This window comes from Lynx rufus, unplaced genomic scaffold (genome assembly GCF_022079265.1).
Source record: "Lynx rufus isolate CCGP_SWC_20201006 ecotype Redwood Valley unplaced genomic scaffold, mLynRuf1.p SCAF_13, whole genome shotgun sequence".
Classification (NCBI taxonomy): domain Eukaryota; kingdom Metazoa; phylum Chordata; class Mammalia; order Carnivora; family Felidae; genus Lynx; species Lynx rufus.
Genome location: NW_025814827.1, coordinates 14,258,895 through 14,275,954, shown reverse-complemented (window position 1 = coordinate 14,275,954; position 17,060 = coordinate 14,258,895). Strand labels below are relative to the sequence as shown.

At 33.9% G+C, this 17,060-nt stretch overlaps 1 protein-coding gene across 1 annotated transcript in view; it reads right to left on the bottom strand.

The window, feature by feature from the left end:
- The window catches only part of VPS13C (vacuolar protein sorting 13 homolog C), a 199,444-nt gene that overhangs the window by 124,421 nt on the left and 57,963 nt on the right, over positions 1–17,060 (bottom strand). Inside the window, exons 15-22 of the mRNA XM_047075025.1 lie at positions 13,555–13,684; positions 12,899–12,993; positions 6,539–6,681; positions 5,511–5,703; positions 4,403–4,517; positions 3,662–3,798; positions 2,595–2,718; positions 325–442 (exon numbers count right to left, since the gene is read on the bottom strand). Of these exons, the coding sequence (XP_046930981.1) occupies positions 325–442; positions 2,595–2,718; positions 3,662–3,798; positions 4,403–4,517; positions 5,511–5,703; positions 6,539–6,681; positions 12,899–12,993; positions 13,555–13,684 (1,055 nt within the window). The remainder of the gene's footprint in view (positions 1–324; positions 443–2,594; positions 2,719–3,661; positions 3,799–4,402; positions 4,518–5,510; positions 5,704–6,538; positions 6,682–12,898; positions 12,994–13,554; positions 13,685–17,060) is intronic.

Below are 17,060 nucleotides of genomic sequence, written 5' to 3'. Positions count from 1 at the left end.
AGACCGTGAGTGGGAAAGGGGCAGAGAGAGAGCAAGACACAGAATCCAAAGCAGGCTCCAGGGTCCAATCTGTCAGCACAGAGCCCAAATCAGGGTTCAAACCCATGAACCATGAGATAATGACCTGAGTCAAAGTCGGCCACTTAACCAACTGAGCCACCCAGGCACCCCATATAAATATTTTCTTAAAAGCATGTTTGTGCTATATGATAATCTTTTTTTCTGTCCCCCAGAAATCTAGTTTTGCTTTCCTGAAATCCAGTAACTGATACAGATATATTTCACCTTGTTAACTTTATAATATAAAGGAAACTCATACATTACCTGGCCATTCTAACGTCTTTTTCTACCATTGCCTTGGCCAACTCAACATGAATATCCATGGGTTGTAATATATGCATAGTTGATGGATGCTGAAATCGACACTTTTTCCAGTTTTCCTCTTTAAAAATTTTTTTAAATTAAACAACTGTTAATCAGATGTTCTGTAGAAAATTACTCTAACTTATTAGAAAAGTTAGCAAACATAATCAACAAATACCAATTTTTACTTCTTTCAGCATACAAGTTACGTAACCTATATGTTTAAAGTAAGACTGACAGCTAATAATGTGACCACTTAATTTAAAATGTTTTGTAGTTAGAAGTAACACTTCATAATAAATGGGCACCTGTATTCACTTAAATTACTAAATAATTCTCAGTGAATTACTACTGCTGTATGAATACTAAAATAATTTGCTATAATAAATGATTATACAATTAATATTAAAGAAAATAATTAAAATTCACCCATGCTCTAAAAGTGAGGGTTATTAATGACATGGAATTTCAGGATTTGTTCTTTCATTTGCCTACTCTAACATCATTTGATATCCTTTACCCTCATCCTAGGTCTGTCGTTTCTAGGCTATCAATCTGGCTTATCTGTTTAAAGGCTATAAAGGAACTCACAAATACTGATGAAGTACAGTCTACTGTGGGGAATAAAAACATAAAGGAAAAAATCAGTGGGAAAGAAACACTTTTATATATAAATATGTTTATGAGCATTAGTGCATATGTGATGGGGGAACAGAGCAATCAAATGGCTGACAATTGATTAAAATAAGTAATGATACAAAACCAAAAAATAAAGATGGAAAGAAGTCAAAGACTGTGATATAAAAATAATTCTAAATATTTATTTGGAAAATGTTTATAAAACGTCTTGCATTTTAAAGCCAATAGGGAAAAAAGCTAGGAATTTTTTGCCTTGATTCCAGAATTAGTGATCAAGGTAGGTGGTTGCAGTGAAAAAGGGAAAAAAATAGAAAATGACAGAGGGAAAAAAGTTTTCTGGAGTTCCTTAGAGAAATTACACTAGTTTAGCACGTAATTCTGAAACAAAAATGAGTTTTATCAAGCAAGATTTTCTTTTTTTTTTTTTTTTTTTTTTTTTTTTTTTTTTAAATTTTTTTTTCAACGTTTATTTATTTTTGGGACAGAGAGAGACAGAGCATGAACGGGGGAGGGGCAGAGAGAGAGGGAGACACAGAATGGGAAACAGGCTCCAGGCCCTGAGCCATCAGCCCAGAGCCTGACGCGGGGCTCGAACTCACGGACCGCGAGATCGTGACCTGGCTGAAGTCGGATGCTTAACCGACTGCGCCACCCAGGCGCCCCTATCAAGCAAGATTTTCTGATAAAAAAGTATAATTATAACTTTTCACCAAATAAAAGGTCCTAAAGACAGAATTTCCAATTATCTTAACTAAATGTATTTTATCACTTATAACTCAATTATTATTAAGTACACACAAAAGAAAAGCCCGTTTTAATGATCTATGTAAAAGTACTTCCCTTCAAGGAATTAATAGGCTCATAATACATAAAAACTAAGTGTATTTATGTTTTAATAAATCTCTCTATTCCTACTAGAGTATACACTCTGCACACAGAGATTATGTTCTTTCTTCCAATGACCTACCACAAAGTGATACATGCAAGGATATTTAGCAATTATTTACTGCTTCAAGAAACTAAAGAAGTATGGAGAACCAGCGATCTTTACCTAAGCAGTAGAAAACACCTCAGCTTTTGGTATTTGTAATTAATTACCTTTAGGGTTTTAAAGCTATACCCGTACTTGTCAGTAGCTACAAAAGTATAAGATGTGATACTACTAAAATAAAGACTAGGCTAATAGAGTTAAAATATTTTAAAATAAAGCACCAAAGGAATACAACATTGAGACATCCCAAAAGCACGAAGACAGAAAAACATAAGCCAATGGCAACTTTTATGCTCGTGTTCTGGGTAGTTTCAGCGTCAAATCACAAAAAAAAAAAAAAAAAAAAAAAAAAAAGGCAATGGCTGGACTTAGATCCAAATGGTGCTAAGTACCTGAAAATGAATAGGCAAAAGTTTATCTCTATTTCTACCTGTGGCAATGATTTGTACTGATGGGCTCCTACTTAGTTTTCTTAAGTGACCAAGAAGATATGTGTTAAAAATATTGTCAGTGTTGATATACATGCACACATAGACATATATTTACCTAAGCTACTCAACATAATTTTAAGATCCTTCCTAAAAATTGAGCAATAGCTTACCTGCTTTTGCAAAGAGTAACTGCACACTTTTTATTTCAACATCAAATTTGTCATATGCTTTATCCATTATTTCTTCCAGAGATGAATTACTAGTCTTCTGCAAACCTTGATCTTTACTGTTAAGCTAAAAGGGACAAAAAAACCCTTCAATTTTCTTAACAGAAAAGTATATACATATTTTTGTTGTGTCTTCTTAAAACATAACTAAAATGAAAACAGTGTCTTTAAATAATTCACATGTTGCTTAATTTTCTGACAATTATTTGCAAATATTTTATTACGAATATAGTACTTCAGTAAACAGCTTTAATATGTTTAGATAATAGGTGGTCAGCATATTTGCATTTATTAGAAGATCACTTACACAGCTGTGTACCTCAAATAACCTATCTGGACATTCAACTCTTCCTGGCTCTCAGCAGTTACTGCCTCTTACAGCTCAGTACCCCTACTACCTACCCAAACATCTTCACCAACACATCGCAGGTTTTTGTTCCTCCTTCTTCACATTACATCACCAGAAATAATTAGGCCATTAGAATTCAGCTCCAATCTCTACCTCCTTTCCCTCTCCCCAAAGGAAGCAAAGATCAATTCTGGACTGTATTTTTTTGAAATCTTCACTCTTTCTCAGATGCTTATATTTCTAATGGGTTCAACACCCAAAACCTTAAGAGTTCCCTTTCACTACTTAATTGCTGATAGTGGCTTACCTGCATAATTTCCTACTATCAAATATGTAAATAAACAAATAACACTGTGTGTGGAAATCTAGTAGTGCCTGGAAACTAGGAGTACCTCTGTCCAATTAGAAAAATACAGCAGTAATCCACTCCTCAAGACCAAATCATCTACCACTAGAGAAAATTTTATGGGCTTTCTTTTTATTTAATAGCCATAAAGTATATATTAAATACTCAGTCTAAGCTAGGCTTGACAAAATGCTAAGAAGAAATTAAGTCTAAGTTTAATTTCAGTAAACTCTGAGGGCAAAATTAGCCAACTATCAGACAGCTAGCTTCCAACCTGAGCAAAAAATGGGCAGAAAGAAATGGATATACACCTACCTGAAATGTACCAAAATCTAAAATGAGAAGGTCTGACTTTTCATGATGGAAACCGGTCTGTGGAAGTATTAGATAAGAAGGCTTCAGATTTATCCTTAAATCAAGGACTTTTCGAGTTTCAATAATATGTGTAAGTCCTAAAAGAAATAAAAGACTACATGCTCAAGTTGAAATATGTAATTATATTATTAACAATAAAACAAGCATCACTTGAAAAGTATTATGGAGGAGTGCATGTTCTCACATATTAGTGTATGTAAGGTGAAACTCCATATGGTCGATGGCAAACAATCTTACCATCACACTATACAGTAAACCCATCATAGCTAGTATTTTATCCAGAGTGAATAATACATCATTTCTTTAGTTAAGCAACCACAGAAAGTAGTGGCTTGAGTTTAAAGACCATGTTGTACAAAAGTATGTACCTTTAGAACCAGTTTCACACGCAGTACACAGAATGATGAACTATTTCTTAAGAACTAAAGTGCAGGGATGTTTTCCCTCTCAGTTTCACTGTGAGGCACAGGTTCTTAAAGGTAATGACAGAATCATCTGTGCCCCATCTCTTTCTCATTCAGTCTAGCAGGTATATTTGACTTTGGGTAACTCACGTACATGATGCAACTTCATGGAATTTACAAAAAGAAAAAACAGCCTACACTTTTAACTATGATATTTACATTAGAAAAGACAACATTTTGAATGTAGCTGATGTTTTTATGTAGATAAATTCTTTACCTGTAGCTGTTCTCTCTTTAATTTCTTCCAGCTTCATTAATGTAGCTGATGTTATTTGCTCAATATCTAATCCTCTATTTGACTGAAAGAATTCAACCACTGCATTGATGGTTTTCTGTAAAATAATTTAAAATATAAGCAAGCTATACACAGTGCTTTATATATTATAAATTTTAAAATTTCAGTTTAATTCAAAACAACTGTGGCTCTGAACTTAGAGGATATCTCCAAAGATACTCTGCCATATTGCATTTCTATCTGGAGTTTAAAGGAAAAAAAAAAACTAAAAAAGGGAATAGCACAAGTAAGCTAACTAGAAAGTCAACAAATGTGTACGTATCATTAAGATGACCTTAAGTATGTTCTAAAGTGTCATACTGATGTAACAATGGACATTACTACTAAATTATACACTTAAAAATTGCCAAGATGGTCAATTATATGTATGTTACCACAACTTAAATTTTTTAAAAATCAGAGAATACAATGAGTCTGCGGTCTCAATATAATGCCTCCCATCCTCACTGTGAATACACTTCTGAACTAGAAAGTTAAAAAAAAAATCAGAGAACTCAACAAGAGCATAGGGCCAACTTACACGTGATGGGTAGTGATCCTAATCACTAGCCTGAGATGAGTTAAGAGCCTCTGAATAAAACATGCAACCACAGATAGAAACTTGAGCCAGCATTTTCAATAACATCTAAGTGTCAATGCTTTTTTCTCATGTGAACAGTATTTAAAATTCTTTTAATTACTCCTAAAGCAATTTGAATTGGTCCAGATATTTGGGGAAAGGGAAAAAGCAAAACAGAACTGGAACAGGAAGTCCACGTATAACTATCTGAGAGAAGTTGGTACAATAAACACAGACTTTTTGAATAGTATTTTAGATTATTTTTATTTTAACATAAGCATAGATTAACATAGTAGGAAAAAACAGTAGCATATGAAAAGGTAAAAATCACTGCTAACCATGTACTGCTTTTAAAACAAGAAAAAGTAGTAAACTTAGCTAATAAGTGTTAAATATGAAAGAGGAAAAGTAAGAAAACCCTATGTCAGAAGTATAAAACAGGTTTGATAAAGACTGTCTCCTTGCACTTACAGCATCATAGATGACCTCCACAGGTTGAGACTGAACAATCAGAGTCTGGTCAGCGGTACTATTCTCTGGATTGGTTTCAAACTCTATTTTAAGCAAGGATGATGTAGTATCACCAATGGAAGCCACAAGGGATGGTACAATACCCTGCTGTCTCAGACCTGTTATATACCAGTGTTCTAATTTTGCTTCCACCCTATAATCCATTGAAGAAAAAAAACAGGTATATAAGTAAGATGCTGTAAAACGTAATGGCTTAAAATATAAATTTCCCTTTTAAAAAAGTTCTTTCAGAGCCAGTACCATACCCATTACCAAGAGATAAAGCACAAACTCCTTGGCCTGGCATTTAATTACCCATACAATCTGGGGTTTTATTTTGATTGTTTGCTCTTAACCCCTTCTCATCCACATGAGAAGCCCACCTTGGCCAACTCCCAAACACTGAGGGAGTCTGATCACTGCTACGTGAACATAAGCTACACTTCACTCAGGCAACTCTTCTCCCCATTTCATGCCACCCAGAATACTATCAAAAGCTTCTCCTAGCCCTTTCTACTCAGATAGCCAAAGCCCCACTTCTCCTAGCCAAAGTTATTCTCTTCTGCAATTGAGCTGACATAGCCATTAACTATAAGGATTTGCAACACCTTCTCACCTATGAGCTCTCTGTTATATAGTTCTAAATTATTAACTTTTTAGTTATCCTCTCTTAACAGCTACAGCATAAGCTTCTTGAAAACAGAAATTTATTGTTCCTATGCTAGCCTTCACAGTATCAACTTGATAAACTAAACATTCACTATCCAAAAAATATTTGTGAAGGAACAAGAGGGGATAACTAAATGGTGAACTCCTCATATGGCTTCATAACAAAACAAATTCAAATATAAAAACACCATCTGACATACAAAAGGAAAAGAAACTGGAGAACTACTATTAATCAGTTGTTCAATGCTAAATAACAATATTTTTCAGTCAAGTCATATCTAGAAATAAAAACTGAAATAAAAAGTTTTTTTTAAACTTACTTAAGTGCTTGTGCTCCTGGTCGCTGAGATACTTGGGTGCCCAGGCCAATTATCTGAATTTTTAGTATTTCTGGAATATTTTTGTTTTCTCTTATTGTAATAGAGGTACTTACTAACTTCAATGTCATTATATTGGCAACATACTAAACAAAAAGAATGAATGAAGATTGTTATAGTTTAAGTAATTATTATTTTCTTTAATAATTTCTTATTTAAATTTGTTGAAATATAAAGTGATCTAAATATAGTATGTTCAAAAAGAACATTAAAAAGTTCAATAAAGAATTATAAAATTGTTGAAATAGGACAAATACAAGAGATCCAAAATGTATTTCTCTTAGTTTTAGAATAAAAATGAAACTTGATAAAATATTTTGTCACATCAAGATTTAATTCACCAGCTCTCACTAAAGCAAGCTAATTCAGACCAATTCTCTGGCTCAAAAACAACAAAATATAAAGCACATCTTCTTGATGTCTTTGGAGGGTTAAAAATACATTGAGGAAAAAAAAAATCATGACCAAAAAATTCATAGGTCAAGAATGGATGTAGGACAGAGAACCAGGGAGATGATTCTCATAAAACCACATAGGAAGACACTGAGAGGAAGCAAGGAACAGAAGATTCACAAAACAGTCAGAAAACAATTAGCAAAATGGCAATAGTAAGTCCTTACCTAAATAAAAAGTAAACAAATTCTCCAATAAAAAGACATAGAATGGCAAAATGGATTAAAAAATAGTAAAATCCAATAATATGCTGCCTACAAGAAAGACACTCATTTTAGCTTTAAGGACACACATAGACTAAAAGTGAGGGAATGGAAAAAGGTATTTTAAGCAAATAGTAACCCTCCCCCCCGCCAAAAAAAAAAAAAAAAAAAAAGAGTAGTGACACTTATATCAGAAGAAAATAAACTTTAAGTTAAATGCTGTCAAAAGAGACAAAGAAGGTCATTATATAATGATAAAAGGATCTATCAATCAAGAAAATGTAACAATTGTAAATACTTAGGCACCCAACATTGGAGCATCTAAGTATATAAAGCAAATACTAACAGAACTAAAAAGAGAAATAAACAGCAATATAATATTATTTGAGGTCTTCAATAGCCCACTCTCAACAACATATACATCATGCTGAGTGTCAATAAAGAAACAATGGGTTTAAACAACACTATAAGCCAAAGGGACCTAAAAGATATACATAAAACATTCCACCCAACAGCAGAAGAATAAACATTCTTTTCAAGCCCACATGGAACATTTTCTAGCGTAGAACACCTATTAGGCAATGAAACAAGTCTCAAAAAATTCAAGAAGATACCATTATATCAAGTATCTTTCCCAACCACAATAGAATTAAATCTTAATAAGAGGAAAGCTACAATATTCACAAATACATAGAACAACCAATGGATCAAAGAAGAGATCAAAAGGAAAAAAAAATGGCACAAGACAAAAATGGAAACAAAACACAAAACTTATGGGATGCAGCAAAAGCAGTTCTAAGAGGGACGTTTATAGTGATAAATTCCTATGTCAAGAAAATGGAAGGTCTCAAATACAACCTAACTTTACAACTCAAGGAACCAGAAAAAGAAGAAACTGAGCCCAATGTTATAATGAAGGAAAAAAGAAGTAATAGAGATAAGAAGAGAAATAAATGAAATAGAGAAAAAAAAACAATAGAAAAGATTAACAAAACCAAGAGTTGGTTCTCTGAAAAGAACAAAATTGACAAAACTTTAGCGAGGCTAAGCAAGAAAAAAAGAGAGACAACACATAAAATTATAAATGAAGAGGAGATATACTAAAACCAATACCAGAGAAATACAAAAGATCCTAAGAGATTACTACAAACAACCATACACCAACAAATTAGACAACCTAAGAAAAATGGACAAATTCTAGAAATGTACAATCTACCAAGACTGAATCATGAAGAAAGAGAAAATCTGAACAGACCAATTATGAGCAAGGAGTTTGAATCAATAATCAGGTAAATGTGGTCAAAAGGTACAAACTTCCAGTTACACAGTAAAACCTTGAATTGAGACTAACTTGTTCTATGAGTATTCTGTAAGATGAGCAAACATCTGTATAATTTTTTTAAGTTTATTTATTCATTTGAGAGAGATGCAGACAGCATGAGTGGGGGAGGGGCAGAGAGAGAGGGAGAAGAGAGAGAATCCCAAGCAGGCTCTGCACCACCAGCAGAGACCAACATAGGGCTCAAACCCACAAAACCATGAGATCATGACCTGAGCTGAAACCAAGAGTTGGACGTTTAACTGACTGAGGCATCCAGGTTCCCCAAGATGAGCAACTATTTCTAATAAATTTTAACTTGATAAACGAGTGATGTCTTGTAATACAAGTAGTATGTGACACCAAATGTCATATGATCACAACTGAGCCCATGGCTCTTCTCTCTCTCGCTGCGGGATTATGGGTGATTGTCAATGCAATTTCCATGAAATCCTCAAAAGGAGGCAAAAGCAACTGTCATTGGATACATTCTTTGTTTGTTTGTCTATTTATTTATTTACTTACTTACTTACTTAAAATTTTACTTATCTTTGCATGACAGAGAGAGACAGAGCATGAACAGGGGAGGGGAAGAGAAAGAGGGAGACAGAATCTGAAGCAGGCTCCAGACCCTGAGCTATCAGCACAGAGCCCAATGCGGGGCTCCAAGTCCCAAACCATGAGGTCATGACCTGAGCCCAAGTCACACATTTAACCGACTGAGCCACCTAGGTGCCCCAAACAGATTCCTTGTTAAAGCTGCCCGAAAAGAAAAACATTCCATCAAGCCAACAGAAAGCAGTGATTCCATTAGTGAGAGTGAAAGTCATCCCACACAATAACCCTCCTCTTTCTAGTCTCCCTCACACCAGCCACAAAGGTTTTCAAAGGTAAGTACAAGTTAATTTGTTTATTTTTCTTTATATTTTGTATTTTCTTTATTATTTCTATTATATTACAGTACTATAATCATTTTTATATGAATATTTGGGGGTTATGGAACCAATCAACTGAGTGTCCATTATTTCTTATGGGGAAATCCACTTTGATATGCAAGTGCTTTGGATTACAAGCATGTTTCCAGAACAAATTATGCTCACAAACCAATGTTTTACATATAATGAAAGGTTCTGTGGACATAAAGTACAGCTTGGTGAATACAGGTAACAATACTAATACAAAGAGAGTAGATTTCTAAAGTTCTCACCACAAACTGAGAAAGAGAAAGAATATTTCCATCCTCCCCCCAAAAAATAATTGTAACTATGTGAGGTGACAGATGTGTTAACTAACCTTACTGTGGTAATCATTTTGCAATATACACATATATGAAATCACTACACTGTACACCTTGACTTACCCTAAGTTATATGTCAATTCCAACTCAATAAAGCTGGAAAAAGTTTTTAAATAAATATAAAAATGACAAATGGATTAAATTAAATTATTTTTCATAAATAACCACCTTTAATAACATCAACAGGCAAGCCACAGATGAAGGAAAAATACCACATAAACATTTTTGTCTTGTATGAAGAATATAGAAAGACTTCTACAAACAAAAGTAAAAGGACAAATAACATAAGTTTAAAATGGGGAAAAAACACTTTAACATAAGATACTGCATAAATGAATATATACAGATGGCCAACAAGATATGAAAACTCATTAGTCGAGACTATCATTAGTCATCAGGAAAATACATTCTAAAACATAGTGGAATAGTGTACCATACCCACTAGACTTGCTAAAATTAAAAACCCTGACAATATGACATCCGGCAGGGATGTGGAATAACTGGAATCAGTGTATGGGAATAGAAAATATCACAATCATTTTCGAGAACTGTTTGTCAGTTTTTAAAAAGGTAAATATACATCTGCCCTATAACCCAGCAATGATACCCCCAGGTATTTACCCAAGAGAAATCAAAATATATGTCCACAAAAGACTTGTATAAGAATGTTCAAAGAAGCTTTATCAATAACCAAAACTTGAAATAACAGATATACCATAAGATAAAAAACATGATAACAATAAAAAGAAATCTATATTGACACAGTCATAACATGGCTGCTTTTGTAAGGCAGGAGAGGAAAAATGACTAGAAAAGATTATGAGGGAATTGTTTGGAGGGAATGAAAAAGTTCTGTTTTGGGCAGGTCATTATATAGGTGTATTCAACTACTCAAATTTATCAGTATGAACCTTAAGATCTATTCTTATTATCATATATAAATTCTACCTCAACAAAATTTTAAAGCCACCATTTATAACAAATCCAACAAGAGATGTTGAACTCTAAACAGAAAGTTCAAAACATTACTGAGAGGAATTAAAGATGTCAATACACAGAAGCATATGCTCTATTTATAGATTAGAAAATTCAAGATTATAAAGATGTCAATTATATCCCAAATTAATTTATATACTCAATAAATCCCAAAGTCTCACAGTTTTTTTGTAGAAACTGAATAGCTGGCTCTACAATTTGTATAAAAATGTAAAGGGCCAAGAATAGATAAGACAGTCTTAAAGAAGAACAGTGTTGAAGGATTTACACAGCTAGATCTTAGGACTGATTACAAAGTTAGAGTAACTAAGACAGCATGCCTTTAAAGACAAATAACCAATATAACCAAGATTCCATAAGCACAGACACTTGACTGATGATAAAGGGTAACTGGAAAGCAGTGGGGAAAACATGGTCCTTTCACTAGTCAATGAGAAGCCAAGTATACAGCCATCTAGAGAAAAAATTTAACTTAACTTTTTTAAATTTTTTTTTTCAATGTTTTTATTTTTATTTTTGGGACAGAGAGAGACAGAGCATGAACGGGGGAGGTGCAGAGAGAGAGGGAGACACAGAATCGGAAACAGGCTCCAGGCTCCGAGCCATCAGCCCCGAGCCTGACGCGGGGCTCGAACTCACGGACCGCGAGATCGTGACCTGGCTGAAGTCGGACGCCTAACCGACTGCGCCACCCAGGCGCCCCTAACTTAACTTTTTTAAGACCTCCCACCACATACAAGAATTCAATTCTAAATGGACCTTAGATCTAAATACATAAAGTAAAATATTATAAAGCTTCTGGAAAGAAAATACTGTTATGACCTTATAGTGAGTTAAGACTTTTTAAACAAGACACAAAAAAGGCACGACCCATAAATGAAAAGATTAACAAATCAGGTAACATTAAATAAAGAACATCTATTCATCAAAAGACACCATTTAAAAGTGAAAATACACATCACCTTACATTGTCGGAGAAGATATTTGCAACACACCAAAAACGAAAAGGCAAGCCACACTGTGGGGAAAGATATTAACAACATGCCTAACTAGCAAAGGCCTCATACCCAGAACATATAAAGAATGCCTACAGACCAGTGAGAAAAAGACAACACAATAATAAATAAGAGACTCAAAAGCGACGTCACAAAAGAAGATACCTAATAGGCTTATAATTACTTAAAAAGTAAAAAACTTCTTTAGCCATTCAGGAAATGCAAATTAAAACCACAATGAAATACTACTACATACCATTTAGAATGGTTAGCTTGAAGAAACTGTCAATGCCAAGAATAGACAAGTATGTGGAGAAACAAGAATCCTCATCTACTGCTGATGGAAATGTTTTCACTTTGGAAAACTATTGATTAGCAAAATCCATTAAAGTAAAAATATACTTACATCCTATGACACAGAAATTCCACTCCTAAGAATATACAGAGCGGAAATTCTCACATATGCACATTAAAGGGCATTTACAAGAAGTTAATAGCAGCATAACAAGCAAAAAATAGAAATAAGCCAAATGTCCATCAACAAAAGAAAGAATAGTTGTTGTATTTTGAAATAATCGAATCCTATACAGCAATGAAAACGAGCAAAATCCATCTAGTGAAAGAAAGGAATGAATCTCACAACAGTGCCAAATCTATAGCAAGGTCTGTATCTTAACCCTGACAGTGACAACACCACTGTTCCCCGTGTGATAAATGCAATACGTTTTGGTTTTGTTCAGCCTTTACACACATATCATAATACAATAATTATTTTAAAGATAAAATTTTTAAAGATTCAATCGAACTCGATAATAAGTACTTCTTTAAATCAGGTTATTCATACATTCACTAAAGTGACCAAATCTAAAAGTGAAGACAGTTTTAACTGGTAGGGTCTGACTGGAAACATTTAACAAATAAAATAGTAAAACAGAAACAAATGATAACATTTTCATAAAAATCAGTAACTCATTTAACACAATTCAAGATAATACAGTAAAATGAAACAAAATACCTCTTAAACCACCTAAAAATAATTACCTGCTTGGGTAAAGTTAAGTTATGGGTGCTCTCACTATAACCAATAGCAGTAAAAAGCTTATCTTTCTCCTCTGGAGTCATAATGTCATCAATACCTACAAAGAAATGACAGAATTTAAGAAATCAATTGCTTCAGTTTTACAGGTATAATAAAAAAATCAAACCAAACTAACAGGTGCCCTAAAATAAATAGACATAAATGCTAAAAGCAAAAGCAGCCAGGCAATATCCTCTAATATACTACTTTGCCTAGTTAAAACAAACATCATGTATTTGCTTGCTTAGGCCAAGAAAAGGCAAAAAAAAAAAAAAAGAAAAAAGACACCACTAAGGGAATACCAGTCTGTCATAAGGATTTTAGAATTCCCTAAGTATGTTAAAAATTAAGTGAAACTTTTAATACCCACGGAAAAAGTAACAATAAGAAATGCCAGATGTTGACGCTTCTGAATTTAAACTTATAAAATTTCACACAAATAATTTTTCTCAAAAATAGCAAAGTTTTAATTTAGCTAGATAAATCCAGAACTATTCTAGCCTGAAGCATCTGCTCACATGTTTACTAATAATAAACATAGTAAAATTCAACTAACTGGCTAAAATAGAACTTATATTTTTTTATCTGTGTACAATAAAATATCTGACTTGAAACTTACTTTCAGGAATCAAAGATTCTTCATCTTTTTTCTTAGACTCCTTCTTACCCCAAAACCCACTAAACCAGCCTCCACGTTTCTCGCCTGTGTCAGTAGACTTTTTCCTTAATTTTTGCCCAGATCGAATCACCTAAAAAAGTAAATTTAAATTTAAAAGTAAAAATGTTTAATTTAATTAAAGAATAAATGCCCTCTTCATATTCAGGTATAGCCAGGTAAGAATAATGGTTAATTTTTTTAACATGACATTAGGTTCAAAACAGTCAAGAAAGCCTTCTGAAATGGTATTCAACATGATTTGGTTAATAGTCCCACTGCTAATTTACTTTCCTACTGATAAAATTTTGATGGGGATGCATATTGTCAGAAATATAGTAAATGTCTCAATATAAATACAAATAAGTCAGGCAGAGAAAGACAGATACCATATGCTTTCACTCATATGTAGATCCTGAGAAACTCAACAGAAGACCAGCGGGGAGAGGAAGGGGGAAAAAAAAGTTACAGAGAGAGAAGGAGGTAAACCGTAGAGATTCTTAAATACTGAGGACAAACTGAGGGTTGATGGGGGTCGGGGGGAGGGGAAAGTGGGTGATGGGCACTGAGGAGGTCACCTGTTGGAATGAGCACTGGGTGTTGTATGGAAACCAATTTGACAATAAATTTCATATAAGAAATAAAGATTAAAAAAAGAAATATAGTAAGGGTTTCAATATAAATATAGATATATAAATATATACAAATATATAAATATAAATATATATAATTATAAATAAATATCTAGAAAAAATATAAAAATATATAAATATAAATGAATAAAAATAAAAATATATATGTATATAAATAAAAATATAAATAAAAACAGATAGCCTTTGAATCTCATTTTATTCTCTTCTCAGTAAATCCTGGCTTGATTGTCTGCTGCTCCCTTTCAAATAGTAAAATATAGATGAATAACCAAAAAGTACACAACAGAAGGATAAATAGATTTAAGGGGATAAGTAATTTAGACTCTATCTTCTCATTCCCTGAATAAGTAAACTTTAATAATTTTCCCACTTTAGGGGGCACCTGGGTGACTCAGTCAGTTGAGTGTCTGACTCTTGATTTAGGCTGAAGTCACAATCTCATGGTTCCTGGGATAGAGCCCCATGTCAGGCTCAAAGCTGACAGCACAGAGCCTGGTTGGGATTCTCTCCCTCCCTCTCTCTCTGACCCCTCCCCTGCTTGCATGCACACATATGCATCCTCTCTCTCTATCTCTCTCTCTCGAAATAAACTTAAAATAAAATCTCTAAAAAATAGTAATAATTTTACCACTTAAAATATATAAAATTTGAAATTGGTAGTGACATGTTTCTAGTCTCCCTGTGTAACAAAAAGTGAAATACTCCAAAAGAGATGAAAAAAAAAAGGAGAATTAGTAAAGACAAGATGAAACTAAGTTAAGTAAGTTCTCTTTAGTAACCAGACATCAAATAAATAAGGGAAGAGGTCTACTCTGTGCACAAAACTGTCAAAGTTTCATCACTGACAGCTGAGCCATAACTATCTTTTGTCAAGCTTACCAGTCCATTTTCAGCATTCGGAAATGTAATAAGTAAAAATATATACATTTGATTATTTTATATTCCATAGGATATAACATTTGACTTCTCTTATCATAGAAGATTAATGTGTTATTTTATTTTTCATGACAATTAGAACTTTGACAAGTTATTTAACCTCTCTATACCTTAATTTGCTAATATAAATTGAAGACAGTAATAGTACTTTCCTCAGAATAGATACCCAGCAAACTATATCAACAAAACGGTAGCTATTATTTTCGTTTCTATTACTAAACTTTCTACTTTAAAACTTTTCATCAACACAAAGCTTCAGCAAAAACAAATCAATTCTTAGCCACCAATATCCTGAGTTCACCTCAGACTTTGAAACAATATTATTAATTCAAGTGCGGGCTGTGTTTGTCTTTAACTTTGAGATATTTTTTGAGTGGAACTAACTCCATCGTGTCCATAACAACATAAGTCCTAAGTGTTGAAATGTTAGTGAGAAGAGGCACTTGAAATAAAAAACAAGAAATAATAAAATTTGAAAGCGGTTTCAAAAAATTTCAAATGTAGCATTTAGATGCAGGCTACATAGTTCAACAGTAAGTATGAATCTTTAAGACAAAGAAATCGTGCAACCTATGAATAGGGCTCTTCCTTTCAACAAAAAGCAGTGACAGAAGAGCACTATGACACCAATGATAATTCAGGAGGAGACTAGGATAGTGCCTGAGAATGTAAAGACTAAGCAGGGGAGAAATGTAACATTTTTGTCACAAACCAGAGAGAAATGCATATGTTCAGGCCCTGTTTGAATCTGCAAAATCAAAGTAAATGGCAAATCAGCTACTGTGGATATTATCATAGCTCAGTGGTATCCAATCCTTGCTGTACTTAAGAATCACCAGGAAAATGGGGCGCCTGGGTGGCGCAGTCGGTTAAGCGTCCGACTTCAGCCAGGTCACGATCTCGCGGTCCGTGAGTTCGAGCCCCGCGTCAGGCTCTGGGCTGATGGCTCGGAGCCTGGAGCCTGTTTCCGATTCTGTGTCTCCCTCTCTCTCTGCCCCTCCCCCGTTCATGCTCTGTCTCTCTCTGTCCCAAAAATAAATAAAAAAAAAAAAAAAAAAAAAGAATCACCAGGAAATAGGGGCGCCTGGGTGGCTCAGTTGGTTGAGTGTCCAATTTATAGCTCAGGTAACGATCTCATTGTTCATGGATTCATGCCCCGCGTCAGGCTCTGTGCTGACAGGTCAGAGCCTGGAGCCTGCTTGGGATTCTGTGCCTCCCTCTCTCTGCCCCTCCCCCACTTGCACTCTGTCTCTTGCTCTCAAATATAAATAAAAACACTAAAATAAAAAAAAAGAATCATCAGGAAACTTTAACAAAAACAAAAACAGAAACAACAATGTCCGAGCCTCACCACAAACCAATTAAATCAAATCCTGAGGAAGTGGACTCCAGGCATCATTTGTTTTAATTCGCTAGGGATTCTAATGTGCAGCAGGATTCAGAACCACTGAGATAACCAGACAAGAGTTTCCTCAACAACAGCAGAGATCATCAAGCTGGAAGTAGATGAAACTGAGCTATTTTCAGAAAAGACATCCAATTAAATGTATATCATCTAGATTTACGAACAGTTCTCTATAAATCTAAATAGAGGAATAGCTATACAATATTTGATATTTTATTACAGTCTTTTTAAACTAAACTGGGGCACCTGACTGGCTTAGTCAGTAGAATGTGCGACTCCTGATCTGGGGGTCATGAGTTCAAGACCCATGTTGAGTGTAGAGATTACTTTAAAAAAAATGTTTTTTAATCTTTTTAATAACTAAACTAATTCAAAAAAGGGCAGGCACTAAATTTTTTTGTTACCATGTTTTTTATCACTCATTAAAATTTTACTTTTTGATAAGAGAAAACATATGTTTCAGCTTTAAGGGAAAA